This window comes from Cydia amplana, chromosome 11 (assembly GCF_948474715.1).
Source record: "Cydia amplana chromosome 11, ilCydAmpl1.1, whole genome shotgun sequence".
NCBI lineage: Eukaryota > Metazoa > Arthropoda > Insecta > Lepidoptera > Tortricidae > Cydia > Cydia amplana.
Genome location: NC_086079.1, coordinates 14056050 through 14082027, shown reverse-complemented (window position 1 = coordinate 14082027; position 25978 = coordinate 14056050). Strand labels below are relative to the sequence as shown.

At 40.6% G+C, this 25978-nt stretch overlaps 2 protein-coding genes across 3 annotated transcripts; one reads left to right on the top strand and one right to left on the bottom strand.

Annotated features, from left to right (window-relative positions):
- The first annotated feature begins 816 nt into the window (after positions 1–816).
- Positions 817–17355, top strand: LOC134652088 (uncharacterized). 2 transcript variants are annotated; one of them, XM_063507252.1, is made up of 12 exons: positions 817–1387; positions 2078–2170; positions 3723–3809; positions 4920–5057; positions 7336–7444; positions 7847–7989; positions 9288–9465; positions 13978–14154; positions 15147–15249; positions 16115–16205; positions 16838–17015; positions 17227–17355. In XM_063507252.1, exons 2-12 carry the CDS (start codon positions 2081–2083, stop codon positions 17253–17255), a joined length of 1323 nt encoding a protein of 440 aa, XP_063363322.1. In that variant the 5' UTR covers positions 817–1387; positions 2078–2080; the 3' UTR covers positions 17256–17355. The 2 variants fall into 2 exon arrangements, with proteins under 2 accessions (XP_063363322.1, XP_063363321.1); XM_063507251.1 differs by having other exon boundaries at positions 817–1927.
- A 5667-nt stretch (positions 17356–23022) lies between these two features.
- On the bottom strand, positions 23023–25531 carry LOC134652505 (frizzled-2). The gene is made up of 2 exons (XM_063507698.1): positions 25343–25531; positions 23023–24511 (listed from the first exon to the last, which is right to left on the bottom strand). Exons 1-2 carry the CDS (start codon positions 25502–25504, stop codon positions 23042–23044), a joined length of 1632 nt encoding a protein of 543 aa, XP_063363768.1. The 5' UTR covers positions 25505–25531; the 3' UTR covers positions 23023–23041.
- Positions 25532–25978: the final 447 nt, after the last annotated feature.

Genomic DNA, 25978 nt, shown 5'->3' with positions numbered 1-25978 from the left:
TGTCAATATCCAGAGAGGAAAATGGGAACAACATTTGTACGGAGTAGCGACCGTTCACTATATTATGCTCTTAATTTTTAGCGCCAATAATAAACGCACTGAGCAAATTTCAACCGTCTACCTTTAACGGTTCTTGAGATAGAACCAGCTGACAGACAGACGGACGTACAGACTCAAACAGTGTAAGTTAGGGTTCCGATTGTCACCATTGTCACCATTGGTACAGGATCCTAAAAAGGAGGGAGGTAGGTAACCTACAGGATTTTAAAGAGTCAGCAATGCGAATGTGATATGTACTTGTATATCCTCAGAGTTGGAAGCATCCATAGGCTATGATAACGGTTAGTAGGCGAGCTGCGTCTTGTTTAGACTTAGTATTAGTTAGTAGTTACAAGTAGATTAATTCGTGTTAAGCACCTAATATGTAAATAGTTATTAGTTTGTGTACCTACTTACTTACCTGCGATTTTGCAACCACTTCAAGATTTTCAATATTTATAAAAAAATCTAGCTATAAAGATGTTGTACAAATTAAATATCTGTGCAAGTATTATCTAATCAAACCGGCTTAAATACAAGGTTATTTTAACTTAATTAGCTATCTATGCACTCTACGATCATTTGAGTGATAAAAATTTAACTGTCGATGGATTTTAAAGAAATTGTTGGAGGGTAGTTTTACATTTACCTACCCTACCTACATTTATGTCGCACTTTAATCCCCTTAAAATCCGTGAAATATCCAAAACTTAAAATGAATTAAGTAATGTTTATTTTACCGTTTTAAAATCAAACAATCGCGTGTAACCATTACAAGCTAAAGACAGATCGTCGTCGGCCGCCCGGCTTCGTTATAAAAATCAATAGCATTAGTAAGTTCGTACAAACGAATTATACGATTCTCTTAGTGTGCGCCCGTGTCGGTGTGCGGAAAACAAAAAAAAAACCACCAGCGAAAATTCTTGTAATAAAAATCAATCGGAGCGAGGAAGGCGCCGCGCGGGGCGCCGACTGGTCGGGCGCTCCCCCGCACATCTACAACACAACTCTATAGTGCATCTACCTCCTGCCTCCCCGATTTATTCCGCGAATTCTACTTTACACCTCTTCCTAAACAATCGAAAAACTTTCTCCCAAACGCGTAGTTTTGTAGCCTTGAAAGCTTTAGATTTCAAAAGATCGCTTGGAAACTCGAAGCGGGGGGACGACGGGGCGAAGTCGTTTTGTTTTTATTTCTTCGACGAAAAAAATAACGCCGCCCTGCAGCGTCCTAAACATGCGCCACGCAGCTACGCGGGCCCGGCCGGGTGTGTGCGGGATTCACTTTCATTTGCGACATCCCATCCCGAAGGTCACCGCGCGGCAGCGGATCCTGACCGTGTTCTAGGTAAGTAAAGTTCGTTATTCGCGCCCTTTTCCACGTTTATCGCGTCCGTGTTTTACTTCGTCCTTCGCAAAGACGGTAGACTTTCGCGCACGTGTTTGGTGTCCACGGTAACGCGGGGAGAGGGTTAACCGCGCAAGTTTTACATTCACTATTCCCGCGTCCGCAGGTGCGAGTGGGTAGTTGTGTGGCCGTCCGTCACGTGTTTCGATAGTTTTGAAATTTACGCGCGTCAAAAAATACGTTACTATCGGAGAGTTATATGTGGGTAGCTATATAGTTATACTTAAGTTTGCGAGCGTCCCGGCAAAAACAAACAGAATTAAAAAAGCGCTGGCCTTGCGGGCGACAGAAAGGGAGGGAAATTAACTTCGCACTCTTCATTTGTGCACCAATCGAGAAAAAATTCAATAAAGCTCGCTTCCTTTTGTCTAATTGCCTACGTATACGTACTTATGCCGACTGTTCGATTTCTGCGACATTTAGAAGGAAAATGGAGCATTTCGCTGTATCGCCCGCGAGGGCCCGACCTCTCGACAATAGGTACTTTGTCTAAATTACTTTTCTTTGTATTTTGATTACACTTTAAAATGCAAATTATGTATTTCTTTGGCATTATATTGTTGTTGTGATCTTTATCAAATAACGACTGTTTTAGAAGAAGAATACCTATTAAATTTTTGTTTATTGCAGGAAATGCCCGGCCGCGGTTATCCGCAGGTCAAGCACGAACCGACCTCCGAAGACGACGACTCGCAGTACGCACACGGCTATCTCACAAATCAGGTACTTACTTAACTATGATAACTTTATGTTACCCACATCATAAAACCTCAACATAATATCTTATACGTAGGTAACCATTTATTAATTAAATATTATCTTTCGGTAGGTACTCATGAGATGGTCGGTACATGCAAAAGAGCGTCTCTCTTCTTCCTCGCATTTTCCCGGCATTTTGCCACGGCTCATAGGAGCCTGGGGTCCGCTTGGCAACTAATCCCAGTAATTGGCGTGGGCACTAGTTTTTACGAAAGGGACTACCATCTGACCTTCCAACCCAGAGGGTAAACTAGGCCCGTATTGGGATTAGTCCGGTTTCCTCACGATGTTTTCCTTCACCGAAAAGCGACTGGTAAATATCAAATGATATTTCGTACATAATAAGTTCCGAAAAACTCATTGGTACGAGCCGGGGTTCGAACCCGCGACTTCCGGATTGCAAGTCGCACGCTCTTACCGCTAGGCCACCAGCTCATGCAAAAGAGCGTATCCTGCTAAATAATCCAATTATACTTTAACTTTTTGTTTTAGGAGGGTAGTTTTTAGGTGTTTGTTAACTCCAACATCTACATAATGAATTACAACATTTTTGCCATCGGAATCCTGAAATATGTTATTTTTTGACTCGGAACTCTATCTATCCACCAAATTTTATCGGAAGCTGACAAAAAAACTCGACAACAAATTAAAAATATGTCTATTACCGTCTCCGCTCTGCCTGTTCCGTCGCACACCACAGTCACCACACCGAACCATTGCGTCAATTCTAGATAAGGGTAAAAATTCAGTCTGTTAGTAGCATAGACTAGGAATCCTCTAGACGGAGTTTAGAGCAATTATTTCATGAAACCGATGCTGCCAAAAATACGCGGGTGCGGGGGGACGAGGTGAGCGAATCCCGTGCCGTGATTGGTCCGTTCAAAGACACGGACCAATCACGGCACGGGATTGACTCGAAGATGGAGTAAAACTACCGTATAAGTGGCAGAGAGGTGGCGTTACTATGCTCAGTCTAGAGGATGTCTTGTCTGTGGTTAGTAGAAACCACCCTTTGCATTATACCCGACCGGGAATTGATCTCCATCAAAATAAACGGCACCGGAAGTCATCTTATTACGGAAATGGATAGTCCTGTAGGTTGAAAAGAATTATTTAAAATTAAAACTAAATATTAATGTTTTTTTGTTGCGTGACTTGATTGAAAAACGCATTTAACTAATTTGCAAAACCGAAGTGATCTCATGTGTGTTCCGTGAACAAGGTTTTCACTCACTAAAAACTCTAAAACAAGGAAGTTTCCTTTTAAAAAATTTGGTGCCCAGCAAGTGGGCCCCGTATTGCAGAACACCATACGATATTACCTATGTCCGTTATACGTTACAAAAAATCTGTGTTGAAAACCGAGCAACTTTTATTGGGGTGATGTTGGGCTAATTCGGTGCCTATTGGGCACCTCCGGCTCGGGGCCTATTTCCGGCGTCACTGTGAGTGCCAGTTATGGGACAGCCTGTATACTATTGCGATACCTAATTGAGTAATTGTGTGTGGTTTTCAGATACTACCTTCATTGGAACTCCATCCGGTGAAGGTCGAGGCCGATATAGACGACAATGCGTCTGCGCATATATTACGGCATTTACAGGTACTCTACCTAATGCTAATACAACTCTCATTTAAATAATTAATATATTTCAGAATGTAGTCAACAATTTTCTTCTTTTAATTATTTTAACATAATAAATTTATTTTATCTCTGCAAATAACAAGTAATTTTATAATAAAAAAAATAGAAATTGCGAGAAAAATTAAGTTCTAGGTGAATTTCCACCGTGGTGGCCCTGGCTGTAGCCGCTATACTAACGGTAACGTCTCAAGAAGTCGAGAAAATTATTAAAATCCTTCTTCTTCTGACGCAATTGATGCATTACAAGTAATAACAAATAATTATAGCCATCATAGACCACGGGATGAGAGAAAACTTTATCCCGCAGGACGTCTTTCAGAAGGCTGATATGATGATGATAAGAATAGCCTTTAATAACAATATCTGGGTGACCGAGCTTCGCTCGGAAAACATAAAAAAACTCGAGAATGCGCGTTTTCCCAGAGATAAGACCTAGCTAGATCGATTTTTCGCCCCCAATAACCCCCATATAGCAAATTTCATCGAAATCGTTAGAGCCGTTTCCGAGATCCCCGAAATATATATCAATCTAATTAATAAAATGAGCAATTCTTGTTTATTTATTTATTTATTTATATATATAATATCTGGGTGACCGAGTTTCGCTCGGAAAACATATAATAACTCGGAAATGCGCGTTTTCCCAGAGATAAGACCTAGCTAGATCGATTTTTCGCCCCCGAAAACCCCTATATATACCAAATTTCATCGAAATCGGTTTCCGAGATCCCCGAAATATATATATATATAAATAAATAAATAAATAAACAAGAATTGCTTGTTTAAAGGAATTACATAGATAGATATATTTCGGGGATCTCGAAAACGGCTCTAACGATTTCGATGAAATTTGCTATACGGGGGTTTTTGGGGGCGAAAAATCGATCTAGCTAGGTCTTATCTCTGGGAAAACGCGCATTTTCGAGTTTTTATATGTCACCCAGATATTATATATATAAATAAATAAACAAGAATTGCTCGTTTAAAGGTATTAGATTAGATAGATAAAGGTATTAGATAGATTCAAGTAGTTAGATACATAGTATAAAGTGTGACAATGGTTGTCAGGGTCCGGCAAGTATGGAGGAGCTAGCGCCGCCGGCGCCGGCGGGCCCCGCCGCCACGCCGGTCGCCGTCAAGCTGGAACCTGCTGAGCCCGCCGTCACGCTCGAGACCCTCGCGCCGGCGCCGCACTCGGACACGCTGGTATGTCACAGCTAGGGTTGCCAGATCGAAAGGCGCTATTATCGGGAAAAAATATCAATTTTTCGGGATTTTGGGCCTTAAGTCGGGAAAATGAATCATTCAAATTAAATTAACTGTATTAAAAACAACGATATTTTACATTATTTGGCACTACGTCAGCTGCTCTGCCCAATCTCGCCACGCGCGCCCCGCGCGCGCGCTGACGGGCTCGACGCGGGTCGCTGGTTCGCTCGACGACAGTTCAGAACTTGAAATTATTGTTTTATAACGTGATGCTGTTTTTCGGGACAATTTTCACTTTGTCGGGAATCGGGAACACATGCTAAAAATCGGGAGAATCCCGCCGAATCCCGACCATCTGGCAACCCTAGTCACAGCACATGCTCCTCGTCATCATCTTCCTAGCGTTGTCCCGCGCTTCCCAGGTAGCATTTATACGTCATTATGACGTCCGTTTACGGTACTGCTCGACGTAAGAGACGTCATTTCTTGACGTCGGGGGGTCCCAGCAGATGACGTCAATTTGTCACAGCCTCAAGACGTCAGTTTACAGACGTAATACTGACGTCATATACTGACTTCATAGGGACGTTACTGGGCCGTACATATTAGGGCAGCCACTGACGTTGGAGTGACGTCATATACTGGATTCATAGGGACGTTACTGGGCCGTACGTATTAGGGCAGCCAAGAAATTGGAGTAACGCGCTCTGCTGTCGAATCCTAGGACCGAATAGCCAACTATCCGGTTCGAAGGACCATGTACGAGGTTCAAAAATAACACTGTATAAAACTACCACTTCATTTACTATTTACACTACTGTACACTGTACAACACTCACTAATGCTTTTGAATTGACGACCTATGGTTCCTCGAACCTTATATATAAGCCCGGAAAAATCTTAACACCGCGTTGTAGAACAGACGCGTTGGGAACAAAGCGCCATCTCTTGACTTATTTGGTAATAAATTTTCTATAACAACAAAATTTTACATTTGCTAAATTGTGAATTTTAATGCAAAATATTACAAACATGTTATTCCAAATAATTTTACAAATATTTTAGAGTTAATTGCCAACAAAAATAACCATAATCTATAAATGAATTATGTGAAAGGTACGTCCTGATAGTGACTCCAAATAGACGTCACTGAAACGTCATGTTTGTGACCAAAAATGTATATCCTGACAGTGACCCCAAATAGACGTCAGTGAAACGTCAACTTTAGACTAAAATGGTACGTCCTGATAGTGACCCCAAATAGACGTCAGTGAAACGTCGTATTTGTGACCAAAAAGGTACGTCCTGATAGTGACCCCAAATACACGTAAGTGAAACGTCAACTTTGTGACTAAAATAGTACGTCCTGATAGTGACCCCAAATAGACGTCAGTGATACGTCGTATTTGTGAACAAAAAGGTACGTCCTGATAGTGACCCCAAATAGACGTCACTGAAACGTCTTGTTTGTGACCAAAAAGGTACGTCCTGATAGTGACCCCTAATAGACGTCAGTGAAACGTCAACTTTGTGACTAAAATAGTACGTCCTGATAGTGACCCTAAATAGACGTCATTAAAACGTCAATTTTGTGACAAAAAGGTACGTCCTGATAGTGACCCCAAATGGACGTCAGTAAAACGTCTATTCTCGACGAATAAATGACCGACCTTATTATGACCTATAAATGACGTCGCCTGTGCGTCGCTGACGTCAATTTGCTACCTGGGTTATCCTCCTCTCCTGTGGGACTTGTGATAACAAGAAAATCCAGGACACGTTGTCCATTCACCACAATTCACATCCACAGTCATGGTCACCCGTGAACCATTCACGCATCGTAATCTGAAACACTCACGAGTGATCCTTCCACAAATGGTCAATGATTTTCGCGAATGACGCGCTACGCCACCAGGTGAACGCACCTTGATATTTTAAATGATTAAGTTGCTAAAGGATAAAACCTTCCTTCCTTGCTTGGTTATATTTTGATTACTATCTGAATTATTTTACGCTCAAGAGGGAGTATATCTACCCGAAATACCTTGAGAGTATAATATCGCGAAGATATTATCTTCCCGAAGGTCCCTAGCGCCTAGGTATAATGGTAATGGTTTGAGCCCGAAACTAAATCTCGGGCCATGTAGCTACCGCGGTATATGTTACCGTGGCAAAAAAGATAAAGCTCAAGCACAACAAGCCTAATAATAAAATGCCCAAGCTTTTTTTTATTTGTCATTACATTGCTTTTAAATGAATATTTGTGTATTTCCAGGGTTCCATGCTCATCGATAGACACAAGACGCTGCTCGGCGCGAACGATGCCGACTCCATGGATTTCATGCCTCTCCTTACTGTTAAAGACGAGCCTCTCTCTGAAGGAGGTAACTTTTAATAATATACTTATATTATACCTACATCCTTATTTTATTATAAAAAAAACGTAAATGGTTTCGTAGTAACTTCAAGAATAAATTAGTCTGAAATATAAGTGAAAGAATAGAAGTACACATTTTTTCGAACAGTAGAGTCAAATCTCAAAGTATCTGCCTTCTTCGAAAATTTCTAAGAGAAATAAAAATTATTGTACGCCATTTTTTGCGTCCTCTTCTTACGATTCTTCCTTTCTATAGCTGGTCAACCAAATCTTGTCAATAAAAAAAGGCGCGAAATTCAAATTTTCTATGGGACAATATCCCTTCGCGCCTACATTTTTCAAATTTTCCGCCTTTTTCTACTGTCAAGATCTGGTTGACCAAGTATAGTTATCGAGCACTCTTTTACAGAGCAACACCACCTGAGTGGGTCAGACACGAGTGACTCCAGCACCCAGCCGGAGCCGCCTCGCGGCAGCCCTAAAAACTGGACGCAGCAAGACATGGAACTGGCCCTGGAAGCCCTGCGGACGCACAACATGAGTCTTACTAAGGTACATACCAGGGATGTTGCGAACATCCGCATCCGCAACCGCGGAACATCCGCATTATTTTCAACATCCGCATCCGCATCCGCATAAAATCGATGCGGAGCTTATGCGGATGCGGATGTTGAACAAGTCGGTACAGGAACGTCTTAGCGGCGGCGTAAGTGCTAGGTAATTTCGTCATTACCTATAACGAAATCGTCTAGATCCAGAAAAGTTGACGAAGTTACTGTTTATTAAATATAACGCACCTATATTCTTGCTCAAATACTAAACGTTTGGTTTTTTTAATAAAAAAATACTAAAAATGTAATATTTGACGTTTTCTAAGTACCTAATCTTGACATCCGCATCCGCATCCGCATCCGCGGATGTGAGCCTTTAAAAATCCGCATCCGCATCCGCATCCGCGGATGTCAAAAAATCTGCATCCGCAACATCCCTGGTACATACGCCCTCATGCAAAGTACTGCGTTTGCGATAAGCAGGGCAGTATACGCCACTGAGCTGAATTCGAATGAAAACTTTTTGATCCGTTCATACGTGGTTACTTGATGTCGTAAATGTCGTAAGGGCCATCACAGAATGTCATAAGTCTGAATTTAGATTTAGAATCATTCTTTTGGTTTGAAGTCTTTAGTCTATTATGATCATGGAATCTGTCAGATAGAATAAACTGACAGATTAAGAGTCAGTAATTAAGAAATCTGGCTCTGAATTCAGATGATTGTGTGATGGCCCAAAATTTTGTTGGTATTGAGTATTCGGAACTTCCGGGAATTCTAGAAAAACCTATGTATTTATAATTCCAGCACATCATGCAATCCATGGAGTCTAATTACATTGACCTCCACTGTCTGGCCATCTATACCTACTATGTAAAACAATATTTTTTCGGAATTAATCGACATTGATAATAAGGCCGCCGCACACAGCTCGCATAATATGCAGCGAGGCACCAACTGGTATACGCAAGTGGTGTGACCTGGCTATTATCCATATACACCACAAGGTAAAGTGGTGTGACCTGGCTACTATCCATATACCTACACCACAAGGTAGTACAGTCTGTATACCTATGTTATGCCCCTACCTATACCTACTTAGGGCGGCATGTATTGAAACCCTATGAGGTACAGAACGTTACGGCCCAAAGCATCTGTAATTTTCTGGATGCAACGGGCATTAGTAATGAACTTTAAAGGGCCGTTACAATAGATCAATACTTGGTCGACGTGACACTCAAAGGCCCGATACCACCCCAATAATAATAATAATGTTATGCCCCTTCTCTCGGCTTCCAGGCATCGGCCACATACGGCATCCCGTCAACAACGCTGTGGCAGCGCGCGCACCGGCTCGGCATCGACACGCCCAAGAAGGAGGGCGCCTCCAAGTCCTGGAGCGAGGAGGATCTTCGCGGCGCCCTGCACGCGCTGCGGTCCGGGGCTATTTCTGCCAACAAAGCCAGCAAGGCTTACGGTCAGTTCGTTTTGATTATCATTTCTATTCGAGTCAAGAGTTTTGACCAGAGGAATGTGAGCAGATGTGAGGGCTCATGTACAATAGGCTACATGACAAAAAAAATTTTATGGCATCAATCGATCGGGTTTGTTTTTAGGATCAAATGTCTATATGGGACCCATTGCATTAAAGTAACACAAAAGTCAGAAATTGTAGTCAAAGTCCGACAGTCGCACTTCACTCACGAAACGCCCTATACAAAACGGCCAGAGCCATCTTGTAGTATTAGACAGGTGGAAATCGGCCTGTTTCGAGAAAAGTCGTCGATATCTCTTCTAAATACCTAAAACTGGTATGGATGTGTTCCTCGTGATCTCTAGAATACGAAATGACCGGTTTTAGTTTATGGAGTGGGGGACGGGTCGAAAAAAAGGGGGGCAAAGATGGCGGCCGACCATTATTGATATTTGTTCACATCTTGAGTCCTATGGGACCGATCGGTTCGTGTGAGGTGTCGTTTGAAAGAGTATTAAACGTGCTATTATTGTTTCATAATAACCGTAGTCATAACTGTAGTCGTTTACAAAATATTTTAAAATATTTGATTTTATACCGTGCATGGATGGCATAAGTACTGATTAAATATGCGCCTAACTCAATAAATTACAACAATACCGCAATTATTTTATTACAAAATATACGAGACATTTCATTAGCTTACCAAAAACATAAGTTTTATTGGCGTATGATATTATATAACCAATTAATAACGAATTTTGTTCAGCATGGGTCACTACGCACCGTCACGTAAATGGCGGGCGACCGACGTAAACTTTTCATTATTTCTCGGGTTCTATTTTATTGATCAATTGCTGATAGGTACCATTTGAAAGGTTATTAAACGTACAATAAATGGTTTCTAATAGCCGTAGTCATAACTTTAGTAATTTACAAAATATTTTAAAATATTTGATTTTTTTACCGTGCATGGATGGCATAAGTACTGATAAAATATGCGTCTAACTCAATAAATTATAACTTTACTCCAATAATATTCTTACAAAATGTACGTGAAATTTCATTAGCTTTCCAAAAATATAAGTTTTATTGGTGTATGATATTATATAACCAAGTAATTACGAATTTTGTTCAACATGGGTCACTAAGCGCCGTCACGTAAATGGCAGGAGATCGGTGTCAACTTTTCATTATTTCTCGGGTTTTATTTTATTGATCAGTTCGTGATAGATACCATTTGAAAGAATATTAAACGTACTATAATTGGTTTTCAATAACTGTAGTCATAACTTTAGTCATTTTCAAAATAATTGAAAACATGATTTTTTACCGTGCATGCACATAAGTACTGCTAAAACATGGTTCTAACTTAATAAATTATAACTTTATCGCAATTAATGTATTTACAAAATATACGAGACATTTCATTATCTTTCCAAAAACATAAGATTTATTGGTGTAAGATATTATATAACCAAGTAATAATGAATTTTGTTCAGCATGGGTCACTGCGCACCGTCATATAAATCCCAACAAACAATTAGGCGACACTTAGCACCTATTTTCTTACCTAAAGACAGCCTGGCTCTAGAATAGCTACATCTATAGTCTTAGTTTACAGTTTACAGGCTCTGGTGAGATAAAAGTGTTTAAAAGGTTCATCTAAAGATTTAAGATCTACAGTAGCTGTTTTGGGCGCTATATTGCATGTTAAGCTGCTAGTATTATAGCTTATAGCTCAAAGTGAATTGAACAACCTTAACATCTATATGAGTAATAATCTGCAATTTGCACTTAAGGTTCTAAACGTGTGATAAAGCCTTCTACTTATAGCTTTTTATATCGCAATCGCTACTTAACTCTCTTGTATGACTTACAGTCGAACAGAGAAGTTATGAGTCGCTATTATAGATCTAAGATCATGTAGTTACAGACGAGCGTTATTTAAATACCGTAGTACATCTTATAACTGTCAATAGAGTCATACTTACAAGCTAAAACTACAATGCCAAACGCCAATGAATCAATAGGTAAGCAAAAACTATAAATTAGACCGTAAAATAAAATAGTAAATAAATATAATATAGATAGTTTACTCAATATTGACCTTATCTTACTATTACTATACTTAAAACCGGACTTCACGGATAGTTATTATGTGGACATACGCTGCTACTCAAATAGTAGTCACTTATTTTGCATCCTGGAGCGTGCGGCGACAAATATCTCTTTAACGCCACAAGCCTCAGATCTCACTAAAAAGGTGATTTTAAATTATTAACTACGGAGTCGGTTTGAAAACGTTTTACGTGTAGACGCGTAAGTCAAATAACAACACAGATATTAAGTACTTCATATGCAGTGGTTTTGCAATCATGAAAGCTACGAACTTAACGATGTTATGAACCTAGAACTGGGCTTTTGTCAAAAGAGTCAAACTATACTTAAGTTTCCTGTGATAAAAAAACAAAACAAACAAACCATCATTTATATCGATATTTTATCATTTTGGATACCTACATTATAAAATGTACTGTCAAACAATAATATAGAATGCTGCTGGTCTACCAGGCGCTCGCCGCGCCGTGTGTTTGCTTGCTTGGCGAAATTGGTCCTGGCATACCTACATATATGTTTATAGTTGTACGGTAACTAAACAATATTTTTGGAAATTTAATAAATAGTTTGCTGATTTTACTCTAAAAATTTCACGCTATATTTACTACATTATCTCTTTCTCAAATTATTTCAGTCACTAAGCAAACCTCTAAGGTAAAAATTAAACATTTTCTTTAATATTTTTAAAATGGTTATTTTGGGCCTCAGATTTCAAACAATCGAGTATTCACAGAAAATTTAATATGCTTGCAAATGGTATCCACCATGTATCAGAAAAATAGAACCTGAAATATAATGAAAACTCAACGATGGCCGGGCTCCATTTACGTGACGGTGCACAGTACCCATGCTGAACAAAATTCATGATTACTTAGTTATACAACATTATAAAGCAATAAAACTTATATTTTTGGATAGCTCATAAAATTTCCCGTATATTTTGAAAATATTTATTGCGATAATGTTATAATCTATTGAGTTAGAAGCATGTTTTACCAGTACTTATGTCCATGCACGGTAAAAATCATATATTTTCAATTATTTTGTAAATGACTACAGTTATGACTACGGTTATTAGAAACCAATTATTGTACATTTAACATTCTTTCTAATGGTATCCATCACCAATTGATCAGTAAAATAGAACCCGAGAAACAATGAACAGTTGTGGTCGGTCGCCCGCCATTTACGTGACGGTGCGTAGTGACCCATGCTGAACAAAATTCATCATTACATGGTTATATAATACCATACACCAACAAACCTTATGTTTTTAGAAAGCTAATGAAATTTCTCGTATATTTTGTAATAACATTAATTGCGGTAAAGTTATAATTTATTGAGTTAGACGCATGTTTTGTCAGTACTTATGCCATCCATGCACGGTAAAAAATCATATATTTTAAAATATTTTCTAAACGACTACAGTTATGACTACAGTTATTATGAAGCAATAATAGCACGTTTAATACTCTTTCAAACGACACCTGAAACGAACCGATCGGTCCCATAGGACTCAAGATGTGAACAAATATCAATGCTGGTCGGCCGCCCACATTCCCCCCCCTTTTTATCGACACGTCCCCCTCTCCATAAACTAAAACCGGTCAATTCGCATTCTAGAGACCACGAGGAACACATCCATACCAGTTTTAGGTATTTAGAAGAGATGTCTACGAAAATCGTGAAGGAGACGACTTGTGTTTAATTTAACGCCAGACTATATGGACAAAACAAGAAAATTGCGTTTTTGTCGGTGAAATATTGCGTTTATGTATATAGTTGCTATACAATATTTTTTTGGATGAAATGTAAGGAATCGAATGGTACCCTTACTTTTATCGTTTTTGGAAGTTAAAAAAAACTTAAATTTTGAAATTTTCAGGTCCTGTAATTTTGTAATTTTTCAATATTTTATTTTAATATCCACATTATTGTGATAAATTGCTCGTTTGCTATCTATTTTACTAGATTTTGTTATAAAATTCAACATGTGTCATCATCCCTATTCCTATGTCTGGGTGCGCGAAATGTAGCTGAAACTCAAGCAGAATTTTATGAATCATCCAGAATTCTGTCAACTTTTCCTACATTGGGTAAAGGTAATATTATGCTTGAATCACCCTGTTATCCTGTATGTGTCGTAATTTTAGCTGTCGCCACAGAATAAATAATAGTAGGTACTAGGTACAGAAGACTCACTCTCTAACAAAACGCGTCTGTTACGATTAGCACAGATATGGCCGCTAGGCGGCGACAGCGCCACGCGCGGCTTATGGCTTTCCCCAAAATTGGGGTGGAACGGATGTACTTTTAGCTACCTGTAGCAAAGCGACGAAATCGCGGAGTGAGCCACGCCTGCTGTCGCCAATAAAATGATTGTGGTATTGACAGGCATCCCAAGCAGCACTCTCTACAAGATCGCCCGGCGCGAGGGTATTCGGCTGGCGGCTCCGTTCAACGCGGCGCCCACCGCGTGGCGACGGGCTGACTTGGAGCGGGCGCTGGCGTCCATCCGCTGCGGAGCGGCGTCTGTACAGCGAGCGGCTTCGCAGTTTGGCATACCTACAGGTGAGACAGATAAACGCTCTCATCTTAGCGTTAAGAGCCAACAGGAGTGGTCATTTCTCCATACAAACGTACTCGACTGTTTCCTCCGTGGGTTTTGAAGCTAGAGCAATGATTTTTTTAACACAGATTAATATTGTCAATATCTGTGTCGGACCGTTTTGCTTTTTTTGATATTTTTGTTTTTTAAGGCGCTAGAGCCCTTCAAAAATGGCCTAATTGACTATGCCGCAATGAGAGGCGTGGTATTCAAAACTGATATCAATTAGCCGAAAAAGCAAAACGGTCCGACACAGATAATTTCATAATCATTTAGATTTCCAAATTTGGTTACGATTGGTTAAGTTTTGGAGGAGGAAACAGTCGAGTACGAAACCTCGATATTTGAGATTTTTACGTAGATTTTTCGCCTTGTCCTTATTGCACTAGTTTTAGGAGCCGCTTCCGTTAGCGAGACGGGTATATTTACCTAAAATATTTAAATCTCAGCTCCTGTTGGCTCTTAATCTGTCAGCTCCCACGGCTCATATATGAGCCAGAACGCTTATGGTGACGTCATATCGTGGGATTCGACAGGTTAATCCAGGTTACGTCTTCAGGAAGGTTACTACTTCTTAGGAGCCCTAGCTGCAATGTTCCGCTTCCTGATTGTTCCTTCTCCTTTTCGCAGTCTTCGGTATCCTTTGCGATTATTGTGTGGGTTTATTAAAATTTTATTTGGAAGATGATAGACAGACGGTACTGATTGGTGCTGAACACTGCATATAGCAGAAGAAACGGATTGGTTAATAGATCGCTATTAAATCATCAGTGTCAAAGTCAAAGGGATGGCGTGTCATAAACCTTGAAACTGACGCTATACGCAGTGTACGCCAAGAGACACACTGATGACACTGTGATGATGACTGTGTCAACTGGAGGCCAAAACGCTCTGGCTTTACATAAAATCTGATTATTATATGGATTTAATTCACATGTCGCTTGGTATTTTGTAGGCACACTGTACGGGCGATGCAAACGAGAGGGAATCGAGCTGTCACGGTCTAACCCTACGCCCTGGTCAGAAGACGCAATGGGGGAGGCCTTGGAAGCTGTCAGGTAAATCCCCTTGTGACGTTAAAATATAACAATAAAAGCGGCCAAGTGCGAGTCGGACTCGCCCATGAAGGGTTCCGTATTTAGGCGATTTATGACGTATAAAAAAAAACTACTTACTAGATCTCGTTCAAACCAATTTTCGGTGGAAGTTTACATGGTAATGTACATCATATATTTTTTTTAGTTTTATCATTCTCTTATTTTAGAAGTTACAGGGGGGGGGACACACATTTTACCACTTTGGAAGTGTCTCTCGCGCAAACTATTCAGTTTAGAAAAAAATGATATTAGAAACCTCAATATCATTTTTGAAGACCTATCCATAGATACCCCACACGTATGGGTTTGATGAAAAAAAAAATTTTGAGTTTCAGTTCGAAGTATGGGGAACCCCAAAAATTTATTGTTTTTTTTCTATTTTTGTGTGAAAATCTTAATGCGGTTCACAGAATACATCTACTTACCAAGTTTCAACAGTAAAGTTCTTATAGTTTCGGAGAAAAGTGGCTGTGACATACGGACGGACAGACAGACGGACAGACGGACAGACGGACAGACGGACAGACAGACAGACAGACAGACATGACGAATCTATAAGGGTTCCGTTTTTTGCCATTTGGCTACGGAACCCTAAAAATGAATGTGAGTGCGTAAAGGTTTGTCTTAAGGGGCCCACTGGATCTTAAGGATATCGATCAGTTAGAACGAAAAGTTGACAGCTCCGAACAACTGACAGACCAATATCGTAACATATATCGTAAGCGGATTGGTAATCAGTGGGTCCCTTTAAACTTGAACTTGGAGCATTCCTGGATAATATTTCTTGATATATTTTTATCCTATTTAACCTTCCCATTATTTTCAGAGTGGGACAAATGTCAATAAACCAAGCAGCGATCCACTATAATCTGCCTTATTCGTCACTCTACGGACGGTTCAAGAGGTGCAAATATCAAGTAAGTATTGCCGTTTTATTGATGTTGGCTGAGGTTGGAGGAGGAGTTGATGTTTCACGGCCGAGGCGTACCTAACTAGAACTATAATAGTGGTCCCGCGGTGCACAGGCGTAGCCATGGGTGAATAGAAACAAGAAGACTACACAATATTCAAAACGGCGTTCCTCCAATATTTATCTTATTGCCAGATTAACTAACGCAGCAGTTCATTTTGTTCGTAGCTTAAAAATAAAATAATTTCCATTCAATAGATGGCGCTGAATATTGAAGTCTTCTTGTTTTATTCGTCCATCGTGATTGTGACATATCGTCCTCGACTATTATTTTCTACGCAAAAGATTTTTCAGAATTTTTTATGGACTCGAATTTGAATATTGTACTCGATACGCGTAGGTATACTTTATGATTTTATAGTTTCCTTTTTTCTGTGGGCCTTTGGCTTTTTCGCCTTCTTTGCCAATTTTATCTTTGTCTTATCTTAATCTTTATCGTTTGCTTTCTGTGGGCCATAAGGAAGGGCTCGCAGGCCCGATTCGCAATTTGATCCTTAATTTGAATACCTGCATGATCCAGTGGATTTCTCTACCTGGTCTTGTGAAATACTTCCTGGCATTAATTTGTTTTTTTTTCAGAGTCCTCAAGCAATGCCTCAGCAGAACATGCCGGAGATGGAGATGGAACCTCCACAAGCCCAGATGTACTATCCGCACCAAGTGCCCATGCCCGAGGACTATCATCAGAGCTACATGGCGGAACCTGAAGCTATGCATGCCGCCGTCATTCAGGAGCCCTATGGGATGTACTATCAAGGTAAGTCGTATAAGTTGATACTACATTTCTTGTTTCTTGTCACTGAACGAGAACCAAATAGATTCGAATACAATCATCTACGTTTATGCCATGAAGCAGGCTTACTAAGATATGTTTGGATTGGACAGAGAATTTTCCCTATTAAATTTGTTTTGATTTGTAGATACAGACAGTTTAATGTAGACAATAATTATTATATTTCTATTTGTAGGTTGCAGCAGCAGTATCGCGACGAGTTGAGGGTACAACGCCTCAGGAAGCGAGGGCCCTTGACATTGCGCTTTCTGAGGGACTTACTTATTAGTCCAAGAAGCTTTGAGGTTTACAGAAAAAATGAGGGTATGGTATACTCTGCGCACATAGTTGACATTGTTCCATAATATCGGGCGGGTTACTTTATTGCTGACTTTATCTGTTGCCAGTGCCAAGCAATGGAGTCCAATAGTCATAGGTACGTTGTCATTGACTTGCCTATACATATATTACTTCGTAAAGACCTTCGGGGCTTACGGACACTACGATGTGGGGCAGAAAATTGGTGTGCAAATAGCGTTTGTGCACATTTCGTTGGTGTTCGCTAATTAGGGACGTACCTAGTTATGCCTGTGGCGTGGCCTCCACAGACACATCTGATTTTTTTTCAGTAAAGGCCGTCTTTCATCTTTTTTAATTTCGGAATAATGTGTATTTATGTCAATAACCATGCAAATAGGTAAACAGTTAACACATTCAGGTGTATGTGGTGACCCTTATAGTTTCACAATACAGTTCAGTATTGCCATTTAAATAATGTTATCGTTTATACGTCGTACTTTATATTATTGAATGATGCGCTCATCATTTTATGTGAAGTAATCTACCTGAAGAGTACATGATAGTCGTAGTGTAAGTAATTTTAATTTAAGGTATAAGAATGATTACAAATCATTTTGTGAAACGAAATACGTAAACAATGGCAATTTGATAAATAATGTAATTTGTGTCGAATAACAAAGTCTTAGCTAGCATATTTTTTATAAATGCTATTTTTTCGATTAGGTACTTACTGTCTATGAATTAGGTAGGTCACGGATATAATAATTCTAAGCATGGATTTTATAAATATTCAACAGAAAGTTAGGTAAAGGTCTTCGTTTTCTTGCTCTTGTTATCGCAAGCGAAATTTCTTTGTGATAGTCTAAACGTAGCAATCGTCTTCCAACTTTTTGAAACAACGACCTATGTTTGTCTATAGAACCGTATCTAAAGATCTTTATAGGACTCTCCTTAATATTATGTCATCTTTGTCAACTAATGACTTTGAATGGTTAAAATCATCATGGACTTCCAGCATACCTATAGCAATATATTACCTAAAATTAACGCATTTTAATTCCCAATATATTTTTCTAATTCTAATCTTATTGTTAAGCTTCTAACAAACTTCCGAACCGTTAGTTCTGGTGATAACTAAGTAGGTACTAAATCTTATTTAGAATAATAACATAGATAATGATGCCTAGTCAATAAACTGAAGCTACTGTCAGTACTGTCACAACTCTTTTATTCTGATATAAGTAGGCCAATCTTCTATGTATATTATTCTAAAGAAAAATTGGACTAGGGGGATCTTTCAGAGAATGATAATGGTTAGTGATATTCCTGTTTTCAAGTTATTGTTATAATTGATTTTGTAGGTTCTTAGCGAAGTACTGCTAGAATAGTACAACTGCCATTAATATACGTAATTTACCTATACATATAATAATATAGCGATAAGGGTACCTATGTAAGGATTGAAAGGGCCGAAATGTATTAAATTGTAACATTTATAATATTACCTTTTATATATAAAAAATATTACAAGCCTATTTAACAAAAGTTGAATCAGATAAATGAAGGTAGTAGGTATAATACCTCAGATAAATGTACCTAGGTACGTACTCTATTCGTAAATTGAATATTCGCTCCGTGCAAGACCCTGTGGCGCCGCTCCAGTGGGTGTGGGACATATTGCTTATTATTTGACAGTTGGCAGCTATGAACTACGACTATGAAGATGATTGTCAGCCTACGATAGTTCATATTTTCACCACGTCGTGCGTTAGCGTCGTATTTCCCCAACCACCAACTTCGCACATAACCAATACGTTTTGACATAGTTTTAACCAACAGTGTTGCTGACTAAATACTAGTTATGAACAACTCTAAAGTGCCGGATTAAGATCTACAATAAAATTACTTGATTCAACTTTTGTTAAGAAGACTACATTTTTCTTTAACCTGTTACTTTTAGTCACCTACCAATACAATGTAATTAAAGCAAGGAGTTGAGACCAAAAAGTCTCCTTGCGTACATGTGATTATTGAATTTCATCTTTGAGTATAATACCTAAGGTCTATTTTTTTATTCGGTAGACTGAAATGACAGTTAATAGTATGAACATGAAATGTCATTCCATACTATTAACTGTCATTTCAGTCTACCGAATAAAAAAATAGACTTTACTGTGTTTGAAATAAATACGTAATGATGTGATATTTATAGTAACTTAATGTCCAGCAGTATTTTGTATTTACTTCATATTTAGTTTTAATTATCTTGTTAACGTTATTGATCACGATTGTTATTATTTATTTTACAAGTCCGTATCATTATACAAGTTGTTATGTTAGTCTCAATCAAATGTATAGATGGCGCTTCGTGATGTTTGACATTAACGCCATCTAGCGGAGGGTATCTTATTTAAACTAAATTTCACGTGGTGGTTTTAGTGTTATTTTATCTTTAAAATAAGAAATAATATGCATTGTGCGCATAATGTGTTTCCATTCGAAACATTTAAAACGGAAAACCGTTAAGAATTACTTACAGTTGAGATGTATCTTTGATAGGTATACCTACATAACTTTAGAATCTGTCACGCAATTTGTTACTGGCCGTTTTGTGGCTATGGTCGTTTTGTTACTATGCAGGTACTTGGTTTTTGTTGTTAGGTAGTTATCCGTTTGGTTGGTTACTGGGAGGAAAGAAAAAGGAGACAATGTTCAAATTAGCACTAATCGTTTTATATTCTAGTAACTAGCGCTTTTAGAACATCTAAAAAATAAACTTGATAGACTGGAATTATTATTTTATTTATCTCTTAGAACACACACAATGAATATTAATACTCCATTTAATTCTCAAAAATAATTAATATAGGGTGCCCAATAATTAATGGATAACCATCTAACCACCAACAGGGCACCTTAGGCTGGTCCAGAAAATGCACTTATAGGTCTAGTAAAAGTTTCGTGGTTTTCGAGATAATGGAACTTTTCTGTCTTTTTTAATAGCTATCACCATACTTCAAATTTAGAAAAGTGCGATTATCTCGGAAACCACGAAACTTTTACTAGACCTATAAGTGCATTTTCTGGACCAGCCTAAGGTGCCCTGTCGGTGGTTATAAGGTTATCCATTAATTACTGGGCACTCTGTATACTTGACTCCCATTGGAAAAAAGTGACAAATAAAACGTTTACTTCCAACGAGAGGCTGTGCATATAAATATTCCCAATTATCAATAAAACGGATCAACCGATCTATTTTCTATATGAGAAGCCAGATGTCGCTTTATAATATTACTTTCGGGGGTTATTTTAAATATATGTAGTTAGGTATCGTAAAAATAAAATGAATAAACCATATTTTGTACATAAAAAAAGTCGCTTTATTCAATATTATCTACAGTTAGATATAAAATAAATTACATAATGATCTCCGCGTCACCGCGGCGCCTCGAATACAGTTACAATCTCTCAGCCACCGCTGTGATATAAATTAACAATTAATGTACAAAATTACACAATTGCACGTCTAACTCTATAACAGTATCTTTTGAGCGTTTATTTATAAAGCATTAAACATACGGTCAATTTTGACGACCTAACACACTGCCCTAAGTCAAAACTGAGTCACAAAAGTTACTTTTCAATTGTCTGTGGTCATTCTAACCTCAAATCCTAGATTTTAATAAAACTGCTTTTCTGTCGTAAATAACGCAATCCTTAATAAGAACAGGCATAATCAGGCCTGATCCTGATATTTGGTCTTGGATTGAATTACTAACACAGAAATGCCCAGTTCAGAAATGAAATAGGTACGCATTTTACAGTTTGCCAATAAGACAATGGGAAAAATCTTCATGTACTGAGTTTAACCTAAGAGCATAGCTGAGTTTTACAAGTAATAACTATCCATTCAAAATACAAGCATTACAAGTGAAACATGTTTTTAAATGGATAATTTTTCCACGGGTTGGTATTAAGTCATCTATTTAATTTTAATCAATGGCAGCACTGTGCTTTAGTCGAATGTGGGGCAACATGGAACTTCGGACCTTGTCAGTTCACGTAAGTACTGAGTCACAGAGGGCGCTAGTATCGTTGGCTGAATGAAAGGAGTCAAAACTAAATGCAAAATTAATAAAAGTTTCATTCAGCCTACGTTTATAGCTACAAGCGCTATTTAATGATTCAATATACAGATGGCAATGTCTGTTTTTAAATCTATTTATTATATGGCAGGAAATGCATCGTCAGTACAAACGTTTTAGTCTTCAAAGTTACAATAATCTAACATTTAAGACGTCCGGCAGAACCGTTACATAAGAATATATTATCACTTATTTTACAAAACTTGTACTCTGATCAGCAATCTATGTAGGCTTGGGCGTCTAGTTGCGGGAAACATGAAGACTCATCAATTGATAAGATTGACAAATAATATTTATGGAATGAATTTACATTAATTTTGATGTGTATCTAGATTATCTAATTGTAAATATAGGCACATTTCATAATGATGAGCCTAATTATTTCAAGTATTGGATATTAAATGCATTAATTCTGAGGTTTAATCTCTTGATAGTTGTTTTAAATGCGCCTGCAAATTTCATTATGTGCTCTACTTAGATTAGGTAATAATAAGACCTAGGTTTAATATTGCTAGTAGTGCAGTAGTGCACTGGCACATAGCGAACTTGAAGGCGCGCCTTATGAAAAAAACTAAAGCACACACAGGTAAACACAGGTTTTGACAGTTGATCAGACCTTTATAAGAACTACACAAGTCAGAACTTTATTTAACAATTTAAAATATATTGGCAGTAGTTTTGGCAGTCATTAAACTCATTAATTGCTTTAAAAATTAAATAACTTAATGACTTGTGATAGGTATTGTGCCTCTATAGTCTTTGCATAATCTGCTGTAAGCATAATATTAAAACGTGAAAAGCGAGCGGTACGAGTGAGTACACAGTTCTGTTGTCAATATGACTAATCGTGTATTATGCATTTTCAAGCGGTTAAGAGTCATTAATTCATTATATAGATAGCACTTTCGCTTGTCCATATTAATATTAAGCTACTAAATTAGAGATGCCTCGTTTTTAGCACATTTACGAACGCCAGTTTTATAAAAAAAAAAAATACAAAGTGACAAGGGAAGGCTCGACGTTACGGCCGCCGTCCCGCTCGAAAGGTCTTCAAAAGGCCAACGAAATGAGTTTAAAGATTGCGGGCGAGAAAGAAAATAATACGAATAATGGTACACCAGAGGACAGACGCCGTCGTCGGTTTCGCTCAAACGGACCTTTCGCACGGAGTCTCTTAAAACTAGTTACGTATATCGCCGCGCGCGCGTTATACTAGGACTAGACGCGCGGCGGCACCGCCACACTCGGTTCGTGGGATATCACAGGCGAACCCGGGTCCACACATTCAATCGCGTTCACTCGGACTTCTCTCCGAGAAGTCAGTTTTCTAGTTCGAATCGTTCGAAACACTCCCCATGGAGCCCCAGGACGCCTCAAAGTATAAGTCCACACGGGCGGGGGCTCCGAGACTACACAAAATTAGTTCTCGTTCGCGAATGGCACATTTTACACGGGTCCGTAGTCGGACAGAGGCTGGCCGGAGCGGGCGGAGGGCGCCGCGGGCGGGACGGGCGGGAGGGGCGGCGCGGCCGGCAGCCCCGCCCCCGCCCCCGCCCCCGCCGCGCGTCACACGCCGCCCTTCACCAGCGCGCGCTGCGCCCCGCCCGGCGCGCGCCCGCCGCGCCACACGCGCCGCCACGACTCCAGCGTCTTGCCCGACCAGATCCACACCCCCGACGTGATGCCCACGGCCAGCGCCATGAAGTACTTCAGCATCAGCGCCGCGTACAGCGGCCGCGGCCCGCAGCGCGCGCCGCACGCCGCGCGCCGCAGCCACGGCAGGTGCCCGCTCGCCTCGTACGCGAGGCACCCGAGCACGGCGCCGGCCGGCACCGCGTACAGCACGCTGAACACCCCGATCCTGATCATCAGCTTCTCGAGCTTGTCCGCCTTCGACCCGGCCCCGAGCCCGCCCTGCCGCTTGATGACCGAGCGGATTCTGAAGAGCGACACGAAGCCGGCCAGGAGAAACGTCGCCCCGAGGGCGAAGTACACGATCAGGGGCGCGAGAACGTACCTCTTCAGATTCTCAGGCGACGAGTTGCCGACGTAGCAGATGCCCGCGACCGGGTCCCCGTCGACGGCCCCGGCCAGGAGGACGGCCACCGTTTTCGCGGCCGGGATGAGCCACGCGGCCAGGTGGTAGTACTGGGCGTGCCCGGCGATCGCCTCGTTGCCCCATTTGAGTCCCGCCGCCAAAAACCAGGCGAACGACAGGACGACCCACCAGATCGAGGACGCCATCCCGAAGAAATACACGAGGATGAAGACGAGGGTGCACGCGCTCGGGCCGGCCGCGGAGGTTTTGAGCAGAGGCCCGTCGCACGCGATCTCGTCATGGCCGATGGCGAGCCGGGCGAGGTACCCGAGGGCCACCATGAAGTAGCACGCCGACAGGTACACGATCGGGCGCTCGGGGTACTTGAAGCGCTGCGAGTCGATCAGGAAGGTGGTGAGCGTCATGAGGGTGGAGGCGGCGCAGAGGCCGCTCCAGAGCGCGACCCACACGCCCGCGAACTCCTTCTCCTCCCTGGTGAAGAAGGCGCCGCGGCAGGGCAGCGCGCAGCCCTCGCCGGGCAGCAGCGCCGCGAGCGCGGCCGAGCCGTTGTGCCGCGCGGCCACCAGCGGCGCCCGGCACGTGCACGCGCACTCGTCGCTTGCGGCCGAGCCCGGGCTTGCAGCCGGGCCGCTTTCGCAGTTTTTTGAATTTGGATCCTTACACTTGTAGTGCGGCCGGCGCGGCGGCGGCGGCGCGCGGGGCGGGTCGGGCTCCTGCGCTCGGTTCGTCTCCTCCATGCAGAGCTTGTCGGGGTCTCCCATCCGCGGTAGTTTCTCGCATGCCATGCGCTCGGGCCACTGGAACCCGTATTTTTGCATCAGAGGAGCGCAGCCGGCTCGCGCCCGCTCGCACACGGATCGACAGGCCGGCAACGGTTGCGGGTAGTCTTCGAGGCATATTGGGGTGTATACTGAGCAGAGGAAGAACTTGAGATCGGCTGAACACTTGATCTCGACTAGCGGCCAGTATTGGTGCACCTGAAATTACAAAGAAAAGAAATTTAAGTTTTGTGACGAACGTCATAAAGTGATCATAATGTAAATCTGTTCTATAGGTCTATTGTTATTAGGTCAGTTCTAGGCACTAAAACACATATGTATTTTATACAGAACATTATTCACTTTTCTGTCACGACTGAGTAAAAATATTCGCTAACGGAACGTGATTCAGTGACAAAAATACTAACTTAGTCACGAATTCCATTTGCTATAGTTTTAGTAGGATCCTGGCTAAATTACTCGTACTACTCATGACTAATCTTGTGGTTAGGACATCAAAGTGGTTTTGAGCACATCTGAATAATTGTTTAAAATAAACTTATTTACGATGCGGTTTCTATTAGCGTTAGAACTAGAGCCGTAAAGTAGACTAATAAATGCAACGTGTCTTTAGTTCAGACATTCTCGATTGCCATTTTATGATCGAATTTATCGCGTAACACAGACAAAGCAAAGTACCTACTTGTCTGTGAAAGAAGAATCAAGATGCTTCATTTCATCTGATTGCCTTTTTTTGATAAACAAAAGCCGTGCGTTAATTGGGCAACTTGTAGAAATCGAGGGTAATACATCTAAATGTATAACATAGAGTTACACGGATCCGTGTTCAATTAAGCCGTAGCAGTAACAGGACAGTCGCCATCAGACATATGACATATCGGAGCGGCCAAGCTGTTCAAAAATATTTGAACATCACTAACGTGTTGATAATAGAGGTTTAGTTCGGATATTTATGAACACCTTCGCCGCTCCGATATATCTGATGGCCGGCTTTATCCATACAGACTGCGCCAGTAACATGTAACCTACCTCAAGGCCAGCCTCCTCCTGCGTGTCATGGTCCAGCTCGTTGGGGAAGGCGGTGAGGTTGTACCCGATGCCGCGGCACATGGGTATGGAGATCTCCTCGCAGCGGGGCTGCAGCGCTGCGCTCGACGCCGCCAGCGCCACCACGACCCACAAGCGCAGCATTGTGCTGTTTATTCTCGCATCTGGAATGGAAAGAAATCAGTTTAGAATTAGTGACACAATTGGCACCGTGCACGATGGCAGCGCCGCCTAGCGTTCGCAACGTCCTGTTCGCAACGTTCTGTCAAATAACGACAGCAACAAAATAAAGATTATTCCTTAAAAATATTTACTATAATGTACTTAACAATGTGCGGAATCTATTCGTATTTAATGTTAAATACACCTGGTTTTTGCTTTAGTGAAAACAGTAAGAATTATCTGTGTATTTTATATTATTCGGTCAATTTCCTTCGTTGTTGTTTCAATGAAAAAACGCATGTTTCACTATGTTTTGATGACTCACTTAGTGATCCTCTTCCTGGGGATACGTACGATGCTTGCAATTATAAAAACTTTGACCTTTTTCACAGGTTTTAATCAACACATTTTATGTTAAAAATTTATGTTCTCCCGCTTAATAGGCACAATGTCTGT